Below are 18,368 nucleotides of genomic sequence, written 5' to 3' on the forward strand. Positions count from 1 at the left end.
GCTCAAGGAAGGACCCGGCATTAAATAGTTCTTTAAACCCTCTTCCTCCCCTGTGAAAGTGAAAGGGTTCATTGGAAGCTTGGTAGTTCATGATTATATTCTTTGTAAAGCATTTTTTTTAGTTGAAACACCTAAATTTTACTACAGATGGAACCTTGTAAATAGATTTCAAAGCAATTAGGCTTATAATTAATTCTATTTGGGCCTGTAAACAGTAGATCGTAGTAAAGCTAAACCTAAGCACGGCGTTTATTAATGATGGCCAAGTGCTTTTTTCAAAAGCCTTAATGACAATCTAAGGATGAGGTGAAGTGTAACAGTTGGGCATCATTTATTTAGTCAGCATTCGTGACACTGTGAGTAATCCTTGGGGAACTGAGCGGACTGCATGAGGGACAGCCTTTGCATACAGAACCTACTCCTTGGTGGGCAAGCTCTTCAGCATCATTCTGGCACTTCTTGAAGAACTGAGGCAGGTCAGATGTTGTCCAATGAAGTCTTAATCCAGTGGAGTCTACCAGGATTTATGGCCAGGATAGTTCCCAGGATAACCCTCACAGGTCACATAACTCTTGAAACCTAAGTTTCCCTCTCTGTGCAACTGGGTCCATATGGCAATTTCATTGGATACTTCTATTATTAAATGTGCACTGAAAGTGCATGGCAGACCTAAAGTAAGGAAGCAAGGTGTGGTTAGACTCATTGGACAATGATGACCACTTGATAAGTCCCCAATTTACTAGTTCCGACTGGAGCAATTATGCCTCATCTGACAATCTTCTGCCAAACAGATAACAATTCATTATTAGGAAAACTGGCAAATGTTCTCGATTTTCTACTAAAATGCTCTGAAGGAAAAAAAGAATAGAAAATACTTGAGAAAAAAAGATGCCATGTGGTGACAGACAACAGGTATAAAACAAAACACTCAGCAAATATGCCTCCAAAACGAAATGTCCACAAGTCCAGGATTTCTTCTGAGGGTCATAGCATATGAAGCAGGAGAGTATTTTTGAAATATTAAACAAATATTTTCATTCATTAGATATTTCTAGTTGTTTGAGGCTTGCTTCCCACCAACTGAATCAATAACATTTATGGTGAAGGCAGGCAGAACCAGAAACAAAGGCGACTACTGAAGAGCTTAATGGATGTTTTTAACTCATTGCAGACACAATAGGTGAAAGCAAAGTGCTTCTGATTCGCAAGAGCTGGTCACTTGTGAGAGAAATGGGTTTTGCTTTGACTTCCAAAAGAAACTTGACTTAAAATGAGAGCCAAAGTTTTCAGGACTGATCATTGAGAAGATGAAAAAAAGGATGTTAGGGCAATTTCCCACCACACAGAAAGTCAATGAATAAAAAAACAAAGTCCGAGTTGGGGAGCTATACAGGGTTCAAACTTTGAGAGAATGAGAGAGAGCACCTCCAGAGAAACGTTGGGGAAACAGAGCAGAGCAGTGTGTATCCTGCTCCATGGGTACAGCCCATAGGTAGATGCTTCTTTATTGATGTTAATATTTTTTAAGTACACAGGGACTTCATAGAAAACTCAAAGAACTGCTTGGACTTAGAAGCCTATATATCATTTTAACAAAGGGTGATAAGCTGTGAAGAAGTGACTAGACAAAGGAAAAGGGGATCTGGGCCCCTAGAGGTGGTAAGGTGACTAGGAAATATATGGTAGATAAGGGTTGTTTATTAAGGCCTGTTATGCAGACTCAAGTGATAAGAAAGGGGGATACCTTTATAACTGGCAATTAATGTTATCTTTACAAAGGGAAATTTAAGTCCTGCTTTTAGGCAGAGAGCAACTCTTTTGTCTGTTGTTTCTCAATTGCCTTCAACTCAAGATAATCCTTATGGTAAGTGGCATATTTGGGGTTGGTATATTCTGATCTCCTTCAGAAGAGACCAGGTTTTACATGTGAAGTGACTAAATTACTTTCACTCTGCAAGATTTAATCTCTCCCCTCATCCCCCATCTCACCTACACAATGGCCTCCACTGCCAGCATGCCAGCAGACATGGAGGGTTATGGGTAATTTGACTTCAGTCCTATTTCTGCACAACTGAGCTGTGACTACAAATGTTGATCCCATCATACTCATAATGAACAAATTAAATGACAATAAAGAATCCTATCATACTCATTTGTCTGTGCTAGATAAAACTATGAAGTAGACCTTGCTTCTTGTCCTTCTTTCTCTCTCTTTGGTGTGGAGTTTCTCTTGGTCTTCTCTCAGCCTTACGCCTTTACTCAAATGGTTCATTCTAGGTCATTCTATTGCAGGACACCACCCGCAAGGGCTGCCCTTCTGTGTCCAGGGCAGTGTGTACTTCAATCAATCTTTCCATCATTCTACATCATCGATACTGACCTCTCCTTCTGAAAGGGACAGCCTCATTTCCCAGGGACCTGAAAAGCAATCTGTTGTCCTGATTTAATGACCTATAACAGCACCACAACTCCACACCTTCTGATAAGGGATAATATCTTGATACTAGTGGCAGTACATAGTTACAGAAGGAACATTTTCTTAATTTTAATAGTGTGTGTGTGTGTGTGTGTGTGTGTGTCCCCTTCTGTTTATGAGAAATGATGCTGGGTATCCACTAACAGGAGATATATGAAGTTTGTTTTATATAAATTTTACATAAATTTATGTTAAAAAAAATCAATTGACTTATGGGAAATACTAGGTAGAACACTGTTGAAATGGGACACAAATAACTGAGGTGGGACAGAATGCTGCACAGGAATAAGTTTTCAGGAATGGAATTTTTGGTCTTGAGATAGCAAGGCTGGAAGATACTGGGAATTAGGGAGATAACCCTTGCAAATTACATTTGGCAGGTAGCTCTTCATCCTCCCACAGGTAAAATCAGGCTTCACAAGCTGTGTTCTATTCTGTACAGCATCCATTCAAGACATAAAAACACAGGAGAAATGTGGAAAATTGGAAACATTTACAGAAGCATAAAAGAAATCAATAAGCATCTTGTAAACACATCTACATGAAAAATGGAATTTTCCAAGAAGGGCAGGAAAGTAGGAAACAAATTTCAGTTCACGCGAAGATAATTACTGTTGGCCTTGATGACAATGTCCTCATGAGGGGTCACTGGGCCATCTGGAAGCACCCACTTCCTCCACTGATTAGTCAGGACAGAGTTAAAGAAAGAGAATTGAACTAGAAGTGGGAGGGAGTTCTAATCCTAGAGATACAGCATGACTGGCTGTTTCCACCATATGTGTGGGGCCACTTACCTCTTAGCTGCAGTCTCCTTGGCTAATAAATGGGGATAATTCCCACCCCCCACTCCCCCACTATCGAGATTTCAGTTTGCTCAAGGGCCTCACAGCACAAAAGATACATTGTCTTCATGTAAAGGAATCACTAATAACACTTGATTCTTACATTTCATTCGAACATACATAGGAGGAAAACACAGACATGATTAGGGATGCAGTTTTTTAGTGCTGACAGAGTGAGACTTCAAGAACCAGCCTACAATCACAGAATAAAAGGATGGCGGGACAAAAGTAAGTCCTCTATTAACTTTAAAATGAGACCTAAGCTAGTTCTTAAATACTAAGGTCTACGTCATGGCTGCAGTCCCCAAAATTACTGATCAGGTAGATATGTTTTCATAAGTAGAAGTGCTAGCTGTGGTATAACTGGTTGATATACATAACCTAGAAGTAGTAGTACACAGTTTTCTGACATAAAACACGACTGAGGAAAGTACAAAAAGGTGTTCAATAGAAGCGGCAAAATGATAGTAAATAAGCTTATTATTATTGGGCACTTACTTATTTGCTTTTTACTTCCTGTGCCATTTCATTCTCACAACTTCATGATATAATCGGCATGAGTAAGGAGATACAGAGAACTTAAGCAACTTGCCCACCCCGGCCCACATCCTCACCAATCACCTGGTGAAGCGGAGGAGTAGCATCCAACAACACTTCCGTAAAGAGCTGCCGACATCTGAGGGCTTACTAAGTGCCAAGCACAACTAAAAACTATATGCAATCTCATTTAACCCTCGATCAACCTGAGGGAGTAGACAGTTACTATCTGTTTTACAATTGAGGAAACTGAGAGAGAGACAGAGACAGAGACATCAGAGATATGACAGAACTTCCTGACAACTTACAGCAGTATTTCATTATCACCCCTGTACCTGAAGGACCCTTTTTTCTAATCATTCCCCTGTTGAAATTTTAATACCATAGAGAGACTGTACATCTTTTTATATACTCTATGTATGTCTGTACTGTATACATAAAAAGACTAACATTTTTTTGACCCCTAAGAATCAGTTTTTGCCCCCATTGGGAATGTATGGCCTACAGCTTAATGAATCCTTATGTGAGCAGTACGTTGTGACTCAGGAACATGGTTCATTTATTAATTTCTCATTCATTCATTCAACCCCTCAGTATTTACTGAGTAAAAAGGAACCAGGCATGATAAGCACTGTGATTCCATTTATATGAGGTTCAATAAAAACAACTAACATATGGCGAGAGAAGTGTGAACAGCTGTTGCTTTCTAGAAAAAAAAGACTGACTTGAAAGGGGCACGAAGGAACTTTCTGGTATGATGGCCAATTTTTATCTTGATCTGGGTGATGGTTACATGTTTGCATATCTTTGCCAAAATTTATCAAACTGTACACTTAAGAAATCTGCATTTACTTGATATAAATTATCTTCTAATGTAGTTTTAAAGAATGTCTTTAAGAAATTATTTCCTAGTATGTACCAGACTGAGCACTTGAAAGTGGTCCCTGAAGACCCTAATTTGCTGCTGGATGCCAAAGCTCAACCAAATGCTGTGTTATCATGCAGAATCAGAACAACTAACCTAAAACCGCTTAACCTGACTTTACCAACCTGACTTTAACCTGCCTGTCCACTCTGTAATCCTAAAACCGCTTAACCTGACTTTACCAACCTGACTTTAACCTGCCTGTCCACTCTGTAATCCTAGGCATATCTCTGATGATCCAATGTCATAACGGAGAGGAAAAGGTCTAGAAAGTACTTCAAAAAATCTAAGTGGGATCTAAGAACTTCCATAAGAGGACAGGCTTGAAAATCAAGTGCTCTGAGGGTTATACAATAACTGCTGGGAAGGGGTAACAAAAATCAGTAATCACCTCAAGAGAGAAGTGAGGGGAAGCCTTTCCCGAAGTCTGAGAGCATTTATCCATCTGGACAGTGGCCCGCATGCTGCCTTGTGATGCTGCTTGTACTTGGCACTGAATGGTTATTTATGGCAGCACTGTTATTTTGCTTTCCATATAGTTATGTCATTTTCCCAACTAGATCAGAAATTACCATAGATCACAGCTCAGAAATTACCATCAGAGCTCAGAAAGGGAGTGGCCGAGCTGGTGTTTGAATGGGGACAAAGATCAATGTCTTCCAAACCACAGCACAGTCTGCTGCTCATCGGGGTCCCTGAAAGATTTAGGTAATAAAGTTCTAGCAGGTCACAAAGAAAAGAGCAGGCCACTTAGGCATGGGCTCAGTCAGCCTCTGGGGTCGACTTAGTTAAGGGCAGCTGCACCAAAATGGACGTGAGAGTTGTCACCAGAGCAGAACCCTGGATGGGAGCTTCCAGCACAGTGGCAGTTTTCAAGTTGGATGATCAAATGTCCAACATAAACCATGTTAATTGGGTGTGCCCCTTTTCTGATCTTACCTGTACTGTTTGTACTGTGTAGATTTTCTTCAGATTTGATGCACACTCAGCTGCTGTGGCACCAGGGAGAGATCTAAGCAAACATAAGCAAAAGGGCAAAAAAACAGCAAGACAAGTAGTCAGTGTTCCAGCAAGTCTTCATGCAAATAGGTCTAAAACCACAGCACTGGACATTTCTGGGACCAATTTAGAATTTAAAATGTGAAATTCCTATTTTGTGAAGTCATGGGTTTGCTTCTCCTAAAAATAAGCCTATTTTTTTTTTAGTAGAAAAAAAAAAGAAAGGAAATTTAAGTAAGAAAGATATTGGAAACCTTAAAATCACATTTTAAAAAATATTAAAATAAGCTTGTAATAACCATGCCTTTTACGTAGGACTTTGCATAAAAAACTGTGCCTATTGTACAGATGACAATGAAAATGCAGGGTCCTAACCTGGGTGTGTTTGAAAAACTTGTTGGTAAATACTTATGAACTCTTGAGAAAGAGAGTGATCTTTTCCTGACCTTAAGAAAACATAATTACTAAAAGTCAACTTTAGTTTTACTTGAATTTGCATGTGTTTCCAAAACTTCCAGTTATTTTCTCTGGATTATTTAATGAGCTCTGCTGAACTCTGTAGTCAGAATATATAAATCTTTAGTTTGCTATGTGTTCCACTAGATGGCAACATACTACAGGTTTATTCACCAGAAAAACCATGCAAGGTGACTAGTTTTACTCAGCACCATTTCCTGGGATTGAGGATAACATGGCATGGTATCATCAATCCTTAGAAGTTAAGACTCTCAATTACTGACTTTTCTTTCTCCCTATATTGAATTAGCAGTCTAGCTCAAAAACATTGGGATCCAGCTGTATCGGGCTTAAGGTGAAAATTTACCACTCAAAATAATGCTTGAAAGCCCCACGTCTGTTAGAAATAAGAAGCATGCTGAGAGAATGCACTGGTTCATAGCTGATCCACTAGGGTCTGGAATCTATAAAAGGAATACTTTGTATTCCTTTTATAGATTCCACTGACCCTCAGAGCCACAGTCTCCAGGGAACTCAAGATGTTGGGCTTTCTGGATAGCCATTAAAATATTACACAGTGGAGATGTGCACAAAACTCACGTAGCTCAGAGGTAGAGGTAACAGCAAAGCAAAAGACCATGCCTAGGTGCCTGTGTGTGTGGTGGAGGTGATGGAGAGCAAGAGGCATAAGTGGCAGAGCTCTAGAGATGACATTCCTATACCTATGGACCAATGAATGCTCCCTGGGTGTCGAATCTGAATATCAAAAATACATTTCTGAAATCAGCTCCCTAGCCTGGAAGTCACTACGGAAGTACAATTATGAACTAGTTTGGGGACAAACAAGGGACTCCTATTTAGCAGTTAAAGTCTGATAAATAAATCTACCTAAAACACTGGGTTTACAACTCATTTCTAGTTATTTATAAATAAGTAAGACATTGTTTTTTAAAAATGGAAATCCACAATAACCACCATGATTGCATTTTGCTGCCAGACTTGAAGCCTAAAATAACTATGTTGAAGAGCGTGGTGAAGAGTAAGGTACTTGACCAGTGCCTTGCTCTGACAGTGCCTGGGCCTGCAATGCACCCACTACTCTACCCAGATTGTCTGGGTTTGGGGGTGGTAAAGTCCTGACTTGGGTAAGTACTGATGTGCTATTTAACGCAGGCTTTTATGTTTTTTTTTGGGGGGGGGGCGGGGGCGCGGCTTAAATTATGAAAAGAATAGGGGAAAATACTATAAAAAAAACTTAAAATTCTTCTGAAGAGATTTCCAATACACATAAAAACTCTATTGTTTTATATGAAAATCTATTGGCATTTACTCCAATACTGATTTTTCTTCCTTTAAAGAGTTTTACTGTCCTCCCCACTGAACACGCCTAGCACACATATCCGCAGCCTGCTCGGAGCACACAGGAGAGGGTACACAGGGCTCCTTCCCTACAAAGTGGTAGGTTGGGGCACTAGACCCAAAGGAAATAAATGTACTTTGTATTTTTTCATTTTAAAATCATATACTTCACATTTTTACTAATTTTTAAAGTTTCACTTCAATATATGATGGTTTAGAATAAGAATAATTTGAGTGCCCACTTCATACAGCATTATGTCAACTTAAGCAAATACAAAGTGAGGATAACACCATCTAACCTAATAGAAAATTCATTGATGAACATTTTATTTACATGCCTTTTTTTAAATGTCTCTGGTCTTTTACTCATATTCTAGTATAGGAGGCAATTACACAAAATCATTTAGGTCCCCTAAGTTTCACTTTTTTCAATCAACTTTTTTCTTCAAAAATTTTTGAGGAAATCTAATTTCCATAGTCCAAGAAAGGGCTCTAGAATGAAACAAGGGCTAGGCAGTGTTGATTAGTGTAAGGCGGCAATATCAGTAGCTAGTATGTATAGACTGAATTCTTGCTAGTGCACTAAAAATTTTACCTTCATTACAGCATTGAATCCTTGCAAGCCTACTTATGTAGCTGTCAATATGATAACTCACTATTACACAGGTGAGCAAGGCAGAGCTTAGACAGGTTTGGTAACTTGCGCAAGGACCCAAAAACCTGATTTGAATACAGGTGACCACCTGAGATTTCCTGTTCTTTACCTCTGATTGAACTGTCTAGTCAAGCCATACTTACATTTTTTAAAATGAGGTTTTGCAACTGGCTCTTGGTGTGTTCCCATCAAGTCCACAATTTTTGCTGAATCCCATTTTTAATAACAGATTGTGTCCATGTAACTTTCTTAGAATAATAATCTTTCCAACAGAACAAGGTAGGGAAGTCCTCACTAAAACCGACAGGGCCACAACAATAGCTCTATTCTGATTAACATCTTATGATGCCAATGTATCAGTGTCTGAAAGAAAATATGTCAGGTTCTGTAGAAATTCATTTTCCTAATTTCTTAATAGAGAAAGGTGGATTCTGTGATCTTAAAGGTCCCTTCCAGCTGCTGGTCAGTTTTATGAATATATAGGTTTCAAAATAACAAAACGGTGTTGTCGGAACTTCTGATGGTAGTAAATATTTGGCTTGGCCAGTGGAAGACATGGCATTCTTCTGCAAGCCAAATATGATCCTGACAGCCACTGAAAAACACTAATATGCCTCAATCTCATGTGTGAACCTCAGACATCTTTAACAGGCAAAACTGGGCCATATCCACAGAATCAATTTTAAAAGAGGCAAACAAGCTGAGATTTTTAAATGATCTGCCTGTAAACAGGTCAGTGTGTACTGGACTTGCTGATTCAAAACAGAACCAAAGAATCAGGGCCTATTTTCACATTCTCTGAATTCTATGCCACCCTCTTACAGTATACAGCTGGAGCTGAGAACATAGCAATGGAATAATAAATCCTCCCCCAACCCCTACCCCACCTAGATGGATAAGGTTAAGGAGTGTGAATTGTTCCATCAGGAGTTTCCCCTATGATTTAATATTACTATCATCATGGTTTTATTTTATTGAGCAGGTATTACATGAGAGGATTTTATATATATTATTTCTAACCCTTCCAGCAATCCTGCCAGATTGGTATCATTTATCCCCACTTTACAGATTAGGAAACTGAGACTGAATGAGCCTGTTTCTATAGTACAGTCTATGGCAAATCCCTCTCTCATCCCTTTCTAAGATTACCTGCTCCCTTTCCTTGGGCCCATTCACTGCTCTTGTCTATCATTCTCTCCTTCACCACCTTCCATCTAGCCACTGTTAGGAGGCAGCAGAAGCAGAAATTCAGGAAAGGGTTAGATGCCACCAGAATCCCTGGCAATAATGATATCTCAGAATGTGATACAAGGAACACAATTCAGGAAGAACACATCTTCAGGTCATCATTTTCTGGTGCTGGACATTAGAGGAAGATAATTTACCAAACAAAAGCCATAGATGGGCTGTAACAAGAAGGCAGGAAAGCAGAGGGGTTAACAGGATGATGGTCTTTGGAGTCAAAGATCTGAGTTCAAGTTCCATCTCTGCTACCTACAAGCTGTGTGACAAGCCTGACTCGTCTGACCCTCACTTCTCCTCCCTGAACATATTGCTTTGTTACTTTGACTACATGAGCTAATGCCATATAAAACACTGACACAGCTCATGACATCTAATGAGCAATTAGATGTCAGGAGCCGTCGTCGTCATTATCATCATCATCATCGTCATCATCCTGGGCATAAGAACAGGAATAGATGAGAAAGCAATTAGAACTAAGAGACACTAGCCACATTTTCTAATCTGTGTGACAGAGAGTAAAAATCCCCAGAAGTCTGTGATAGTCACACAGTCACATAGAACTGAGAAACTCCTATATCCATCCTCAGAAAAGCAAGCCCATCAAATGCCTGTCTCTCTGAACTTAAGGCCACAGCTCCAGTGAGGGCTGCCTCCAGAAGCTGTGATGGTTAAGACAGAAGCTGTGATGGTTAAGACAGAAGCTGTGATGGTTAAGACAGAAGTGGGAAAGGATCCTTCAGGTCTGCCAAATAGTCGATTAGTATAAAGATGTAACAGGAGCACTTAATGTTACTTAAGAACAAAACTCCCAACTCCAGCTTTATATTACTCCTATGTATCTTCAACTTAATGGAATAATGGGAAATGCATCTTAAGATTCTCTATGTAAAACTAGTTAAAATTCCTTGTCATTTGTGGAATTAGGAGAAGGCAGAAGTCCAATAAAGTTGAACCAACTATTATACTTGAATGGTTTTGAGGCACCTAAGCACCATTTACATGCAAAAGTTTAATGTGCTATTTATAAATCATCTTTATCTACTCATTAAAGCAAGTTCCTAAGAACCTGCACAAGACAGAACTCTTTGAGCTCAATTTAAGTGTGAAATGCTTCAAAGCATTTTATCCTCTCTCTTATTCAAGAAATATTTACTGAGCTTGCAATAACTAAAAAGAAAACATATCATGTGCTACATCCATGCACTAGATCATTTCATCCTCATTAAAACACTATGAGCTAAATAATGGTCACAACTTCATTCTGCAGGGAAGCAAACTAAGTTTGAGGGCAGTGACTTGACTAAAGACACACAGCTGGCTAGTGGCAGAGCTGGAACTTGAACCTTAAGGGGGAGCTTGAACCAAGGGTTGCCTGGCAATGGTGCACTTAGTCACTAGCCTACAGTGATCATTTACTGCAAGACCCACGCTCTGCTTTGTGCCATGAACACAACTCTGAACCAAACACAGTCCCAACTCTCCTATAGCTTGTAATCCTTAATTCAGACTCTCCAGCCTTCCAAATGTGCCTTCTCCATTAAATCTGTCCTTAAAGACATGGTTGCTACAGGCTAAGCTCGTGAATAAAGTTCATTGGGTCTTTGTAAATATCTAAGGAAATTACCTTAACCATTACCTGGCTAGCTCTTAGCAGGCCACAGCACCACTTACCAGTAGCTTGGATATGTGGAGATGCTTCTCACAGAGAAAAGAATCTGGAAAGGTTTCCCCAAAACCTGCCTGCATCCATACCCCTTAAAGTGTTGTTCATCAACCGACAGCTTCATCTGGGAGCTTATTAGAGATGCAGAGTCTCAAGGCCCCTCTTGACACCTGCTAAGTTCCAGGTGATTCAAATATATATTAAAGTTTGAGGTACGCTGGCCTATGTCATCTAAATCAAGTCACCATAAGAAATGCCAACAACTCAGGAAGTAAAAGCTAATGAACTATAGATAGCATCAAAAGAAAAATATAAATATCGGTATTCTAACACATGTATATTTTTCATCACTCAGAGATGATCAAGACTGTTATCATTAAATGTGAAGGACAATCCTATAATGGCACTTAAATACGGGTTTTAGGCAGGGCTGTCTTCTTCCTCTGCAAATTCTGAAGCAGGAAGGCCTTGGCTTAATTACCTCTGATGACACTGGCCCATGTTTTCTCTCTTTGTGAAAATATTGGTAGGCCCAGATTACCTCTTGAATCTTGTCCAGCTCTTGTATTTTAGGATGTGAAATATGAAAGAATTGTATCCCATTCATTGTTCATATTCACAGGAATGCAGTTTTCAGCGGGGTTAGGGACCTCAGGGCTTCAGGTCACAGAGTCCCTAATTCAAATCCTTTTTCTGTTCTAGATTAACTGTGTGACCTCAATAAGTGACCTTTCGGGCCTCAATGTTTTCATTTGTAAAAATGTCACTGATACATCCTACTTCAATATTGTGAGGATTTTGTGAATAATTATGTACAGCACCCAGTCTGGTGCCCAGCACAGTGAAGTAAACAGTAGCTAATATTAACAGGTTAAAGTGAAAAAAGATGTTTAAAACTTTGTAGACGGTACAATATATCCAACTAATGGGGACAAATGCCCAGTGTACATGCACACAATAAATGATTGATGAAAAAAGTGGATAATGACCTAATTTGAGAGATCACCTCATTTCAGTGAAGAGAACAACCTTAAAGGGGAAAACTATAAAGCCAAAGATATGTCTCCTAAAACCCAGTCTTCTTGTTGATTTACATGATGAAGGGTGTCCCTTACTTATCAGTCATTCTTTTCAATATGATTTCGTTTTAATTACTTTTAGATAGATCTATGGTTTGTGGTTACATCAGCTTGCTGTTTGAGCAAGAATCACATGCAAAAATGGTCCAGGGCCTATTACTAACATTTCATAATGCATCCATTGAAACTATCTACATAATATAAATGCTTTATTTTTGCATGTTTATTTAATTTTGATTTTCCCTGCTTCCATCTATTGTCATTCCTACCCTACGAGCTCCTTGGCAGTAGCAACTGGGACTCTTTTCATCTTGAAATATAACCAATCCTTCAGTACATGGAGGATAGGTGAAAGAAAAGTATAACCGTATTAGAGTTGAAAAGAGAACTACATAAGGCCAGGTTTGGGCCTGTCATCATGCCAGATTAGCTGTCTTAGGTTTGGAAATTAGAATATGGGATTTGTAATATCAAAGGAGGAAAATATATTTTTTGAGCAGCTTGTATCAAGTAAGAACAAGTAACTTTTCTGAGGATGTTTAGGGCCCTCAGAACTATCTGTAGGAAGCAACCAATGACCCACAGTTGGGCAAGCTGTGAGCCCCTACTGAGGGCCTTCCCTGCCTAATCTGCCCAGAGATCCTTTGCCCCTTATAGAAAATAAAATCCTTGGCCTTTAAGAGAGCCTGTGCATTCAGAAAGGCAAGAATGGGGAAAAACTAGGAAAAGTTGATGAGCCAGCCACTCTCTTCCTATCAACTACAGCTTTCCATGCAGCCTCCTGCCCTTGCCTAGTCCCCATGAGCCATTCTGGGAACAAACATCCTCTTTGTCTAGCCTGGCCCCACCGCCCCCTATCAGATTTGTTGTTATGGATCACACAGTTGGAATGCATTTAAAGCATCACATCCTGAAGGTGGGTCCTGGGTCCTTCTAGAACTCAGTACCTCGCTGAACTCATCGCTGATGTTATTAAAGCATACAGCATGTCAGACAACCCCCCTGGACCTGGAAGCCCAGGTCCAATGCTGTCCTCATCTTTGCATTTTCAGCACCTAGAACAAGGACTAGTAACTAATATGCTCAATTAATATGATCGATAAACAGAGCAGTGATTCTCAAGTTCTGATGCCTAAGGCATTTGTTACAAATGTACATTCCACCCAAGAGGTCTGAGTTAGTCCAGGCAGGGTCAGGAGCCTGCATTTTAACAGGCACAGCCAGGTGATTCAGATGTAGGTGGTAAAGGCACTATACTTGGAGAAACACTGGCTGGGTGGAGCTAAACACTGATGGGGTGGAGTTGGTGGGAAATATTCATGATAGCCCACTTTTATGATTAAAAACACTAGAACACAAAATATGCACTAAGCACCTACTACGTGCATTGCCATGTGCACTCCCAGGAGTCAGACATGAGGAAGTTAGAGCCTCAGGGTCGAGTGGGAGGAACAGAAGAGAGGAATCAATAATCCTAAACCAAATACTGGCCTATAAAAAATGTCAGTGAAATACAAAGGTGGTGAGTTTAAACCTGCCTGGGCTAAGGGCTATTGAAGGACAATCATAGATTCGGCATCTCGGTAAGGCCTTGAAGGATGTATGGTAGCTTTTCAAGTAGGCAAAGGGAACAAGGGCATCCCAAGCAAAAGGCACATTGTGAGACCAATCTCAGAGGCTGGCAAATCCATGGTTTATCCAGGAAGAGGGCCAGTTTCTGTTATTATCAGAAAGAATGGACAGACTGAGTGGTACTTGGAGCTGGGGAGAGGTAGGTGATGAAGTTACAAAGGAAGTGGGTTTCATATTAGACATAGCAAAATAGCAATTTGTACCATAATCTGTTCTAAAAAAAAAAAAAAAAAGCTGAGAAATGCTTTTTTCAAATTAAAGTGGCCCATTTCTGAAAACAAACAACCACAAAACCAATCTGACCTGCTCTGGTAAAAGTAGGGGTGGAGATCCAGAGTCCCACCTGTCTGGTACACACAACCCCATAGCAGAGGCACCCTTAGGTGATGAGAGGGGGCAGAGGAGTTTTGAAATGACAAAATCAGGTGTAGTGTGGAAGGCTAACCCTGCCAGACCAGGTGAAGGGTGCTTGGAGAAGGAAAGAGCTTGGGAACACGTAGGCTAGTGTGTAACTGGAGCTAGATAGGATTAGGGCCCTAAAAAAGGAAGGACATAGAGAGGAGGAGATGGCTTAGGCTTGGAGCAAGATTTCCAACAGTGAATCAACAATATGAGGTACAGAACTGGATGAAGCAGGGTACTTAACAGAGAGAAGAGGATTCAAAGGAACAAATGAAAATTCCAACTTTGAAAAACCTATAGGATGCTGGTATTGTTACCCAGAACGTGGTGTGTGTCCAGAACTCAGGAGAGAGCTAAAGGCTAGACAGTAGATTTACAAATGATAAACAGAGCTGTATGAACCACCATGGGAGAAGGGAAAGTCACTGCGGGTAGAATTCAACAACTCCCTAAATATTTAGTGTAGACTTGTACTAGGCTCTGATCTAGGAGTTGAGGACAGAGTGATGGAGGAAAGAATCCTGTGATGCTTACATTATAATGAGAGAAGATAGGCAAATGGTGCCAATCCTATGGAGAAAATAAAGCAGGGTGAGGGGCATGGAGAGTGCGTGTCTGGATGTGCATGCTAGTTGGTATCAGTGGTTAAGAATGGCCTCCCTGAGAAGATGAAATGTGAGCAGAAACCAGAAAAAGAAAAAAGCATGAGTGTCTAGCAGATGACCAAGGGAGAGGAACTGTGGTGGCAAAGGCCCATGCTTGGGATGATGGAGAAAGAACAAGAGGGCCAGTGAGCTAGAATGGCATGGGCAGGAGGGAGAGTAACTGGGAGGCAGTGGGAGAAAGGTGTACTGGGCAGGGGCAAGAAATGCTGCAGAGTATCATGGGCTACTTACTATAAGCACGCTCGCTTTTGCTCAAAGTGAAACAGGGAGCAGAGAAGTGGCAATGCTTTACTTAGGTGTTAAAGGGACCACTTTGGCTGCTGTGATGGGAATGGACTGTAGAGGGCAAGGCTAGAGGCAGAGAGAGAAGTGAGCATGCTCTCTCATTCATCCAGGTGAGATAGGCGGTGTGGTCCAAGGAATAGGGTGTAGGTGGTAAGAATGAATTGGATTCTGGATACTTTAATGGTAGAATCAACAGCATTTGTTGAAATGGATGTAGGGGGAGGGAGAAGGACAGAAAAGAGGAGAAAGAGGGGAGGCAAGGAGAAGGAGAATCACAGATGACTCCAAGATTTTTCTGGGCTCAACCGATAGAAGGATGAAGTTCCTATTAACTGCTCCTATCTGAGACAGGACAAATAGAAGAAGGCAAATTTGGGAGGGAAGTTAAGGAGGTGGTTTGGCACATGTTGAGTTTGGATGTGTGAGACATCCACATAGAGAGACATAAGGAAGAGCTGAATGCACAGATGTAAAGTTTTGGGAATCACCAGCACACAGATGGAACTGAAAGCCTTGTGACTGGATGAGATCGCTGGTATGAATGGAGACAAGAGGCCTGAAGACTGGATAAAACTTAGAGAAAAAGGGGTCACCATGTGATGAAAACAAAGTAGTCAGAGACACTCAACCAAGAGTGGCCTCCAAGAATCAAGATAGGGCAGGGTTTTAAATAACCAGAAAATGAAAGGAAAACTCTTCATTCTATGCCCTCAACCAAAATTACCTCCCAAATCTTAAACTCTTAGCCAACAGTCTACTTAAAAACAAAAACAAAGATGAACTTATTGGAGTTTACTATTGAGAATGAAAATAATGCCACTGAGGGGCTCCCTAATTAATCTATGAGGGGATGAATTAACTTGCTGGCTTCCTAACATTGAATTCAGATAAACTGCTTCAGGAGTATTTGTGTGTCGGGGTGGAGGGTGGGATGGGGGTGGGGTGGGGTAGCCTGTAATTTGGCAGCATCAAATACCAATGTCAGAAGTTAACATTTATTAAGCATTAATGTATTGTTATTTTACATTCATCACTCTCATTTAATTCTCGGAACAGCCCATTGAAATATATCCTATGATTATCCCCCTTTCACAAACAATGAAAGTGAGGCTTAAGAAGGCTAGATCACTTGTCTGTCATCACATAATAGGCTGTATGATAGGACAGGCCAGGAGAGAGGACTTTGGATGTTGTGGAGCTCAAAACTGATGTCTTGGGTGGGAGACGACAGCTATGCTGGAGTGAAGCTTGCCTTGGTGGGCTCCCCTGAGAACCTTACCACTCTCTCTAGAATCTTGTTTCTCTAGGGGGAAAAGTTATAACTAAACCTCTAGAACTCAATGTGTTCATAACCCCAAGAGGAAGGGGGCAGCCTACATACATGTTATGAACTCTCAAAGAAGTGGAGAAAGTTCAATAAAAGCTAGGAGATGACTGATCAGGCAAAATGAATTCGTATGTGCAATGTTGGAACTAACTATAATTTCTAAATTAACAGAGTCATTTCTATTAAAGATTTGGACATTGTGACAATAATATATTTCATTTTGTTTCTGGCTTTCAGAACACAAATATGTGCAAATACATAAGAGGACAGTATAACTTGTCTTCATTGAAGTTACCGTGTTCTTATCTTAGAAGATACCAGATAGTCTTAAAAAGTTGTGTTATGTAGTATTAATATCAAAGACCATTCTTAACATGTTGTGCCTGTAAGTAGACTAATTTTTGACCTGTTTAAAAAGAAACTCTCAATACTGTTTTCACCAGTCAACAGAATTCACCATTTGGACCACAGGTCCAGGTTTAATTAACACCTTGAAAACAGGTATCAGTTAACAACGGCATACCTTCAAAAACAAAGACACACATGACTTCATTCTGATAGTTTGCCAAAAACGCTCTCATTATAATAGTAAAATGTCCTCTTAGCATCCCATAATGAAAGTGAAAATGTTTTTGAAAAAATGAGACAGCTGTATCTCACCCACCCCCAACTTCTTTGGTTCAGTGGGAAAGACGGTGCTCCAAGTGTCAATTCTTATAGTTGGGTGCTAATTCCAATAGAAAGAAAGAAACAACGAGCTTGTCTTCCTAAAAAAGATGAATATCGCTTTTAAAAAGTCTTACTGGCATTTTACACAAGGCCTTTTAAGACTAGGTTTGCGACTATTAAGTAAATTTCACATAACACTTCACATACATTTCCTCCTAACACTTAACCGCAGTTGATACAAAGTCATCCAAATGTCCATAGCTCTTGGGACAACTCTGAGGTGTCATGTTGGGCACTCACTGTGTGGCAAATACTAAGAAGGGGCTTTACATTCATCAATTTATTCATTTGTTAAAAATTTATTGTGCTCCTACTACGTGTCTGGCACGATTCTAGGTAATGGGATAAGTCAAAAACAAAGTCCCTGTTCTTTGTTGTTAAGAGCTGAGGCACTGAGACATTGAAAGCAAACAGATTTATAATGCAGTGCGGTAGTATTAAGCATAATAAAAACAAGGGAGGGCAGGAGATTACAGAAAGGTTGGAGGGTGCGAGTGTGCTAATTTAGATGCGGTAGTCAGGGAGGCATTTTTGAGATGGCACCTGAGCTGTCCCGTGAGAAAGCTAATAATGGTCCCCACTTTTACTGACAAAGTGAGGTATTGCTCAACATTGAATCCCCAGAGCCTAGCAGGCGTGTGACTCCACAGTAAGTGCTCAAAAAATACCAGCCCATGGATGAGAAAGAATCCACAGAGGTGTCCATGGCAGCGCCAGTGCGGAGGCGGGTGGAGGCACCCGCTGTGCAGTAATAATACCACCACCGCACACTTCCCGGGAGATTGGTCAACTTTCCCCAGAGCACTCACCGCGAAGGTCGTGTCCTGAGCTCCCCAAGAGGCCCGTGGGGGTATCCGGGACGGCATCGCTCTCCCCACTTTACAACGATTACCCGCGCCTGGCCCACCATCTCCCACTGCCCAGCCGGGACGCCTGCCTGCGGGCGCTCTTTTAAAAGGCAACAGAAGGGGAATGTGCTGCCGAAACTTTTGGGGCTGCGCCTGTTCTCGCCCAGCTGTGAGACGAGGCCGCCAGACAGCCGCTCGCCCCTGCCCAAGCCTCGGTTTCCGACCCGGCGGCTCTGCGCGAGTC

At 40.8% G+C, this 18,368-nt stretch overlaps 1 protein-coding gene across 2 annotated transcripts in view; it reads right to left on the reverse strand.

Moving 5' to 3' along the window:
* EIF4E3 (eukaryotic translation initiation factor 4E family member 3) overlaps positions 1–18,368 on the reverse strand; it is a 38,924-nt gene that overhangs the window by 17,113 nt on the left and 3,443 nt on the right. The window contains exons 1-2 of one of the 2 annotated variants that reach the window (XM_023523836.1): positions 18,086–18,201; positions 5,720–5,792 (exon numbers count right to left, since the gene is read on the reverse strand). In XM_023523836.1, the coding sequence (XP_023379604.1) occupies positions 5,720–5,792; positions 18,086–18,186 (174 nt within the window). In that variant the 5' untranslated portion in view covers positions 18,187–18,201. Of the gene's footprint in view, positions 1–5,719; positions 5,793–18,085; positions 18,202–18,368 lie in introns of those variants that run through there. The other variant, XM_011381001.2, reaches the window with a different exon arrangement.

This window comes from Pteropus vampyrus, unplaced genomic scaffold (assembly GCF_000151845.1).
Source record: "Pteropus vampyrus isolate Shadow unplaced genomic scaffold, Pvam_2.0 Scaffold420, whole genome shotgun sequence".
NCBI classification, from domain to species: Eukaryota; Metazoa; Chordata; class Mammalia; order Chiroptera; family Pteropodidae; genus Pteropus; species Pteropus vampyrus.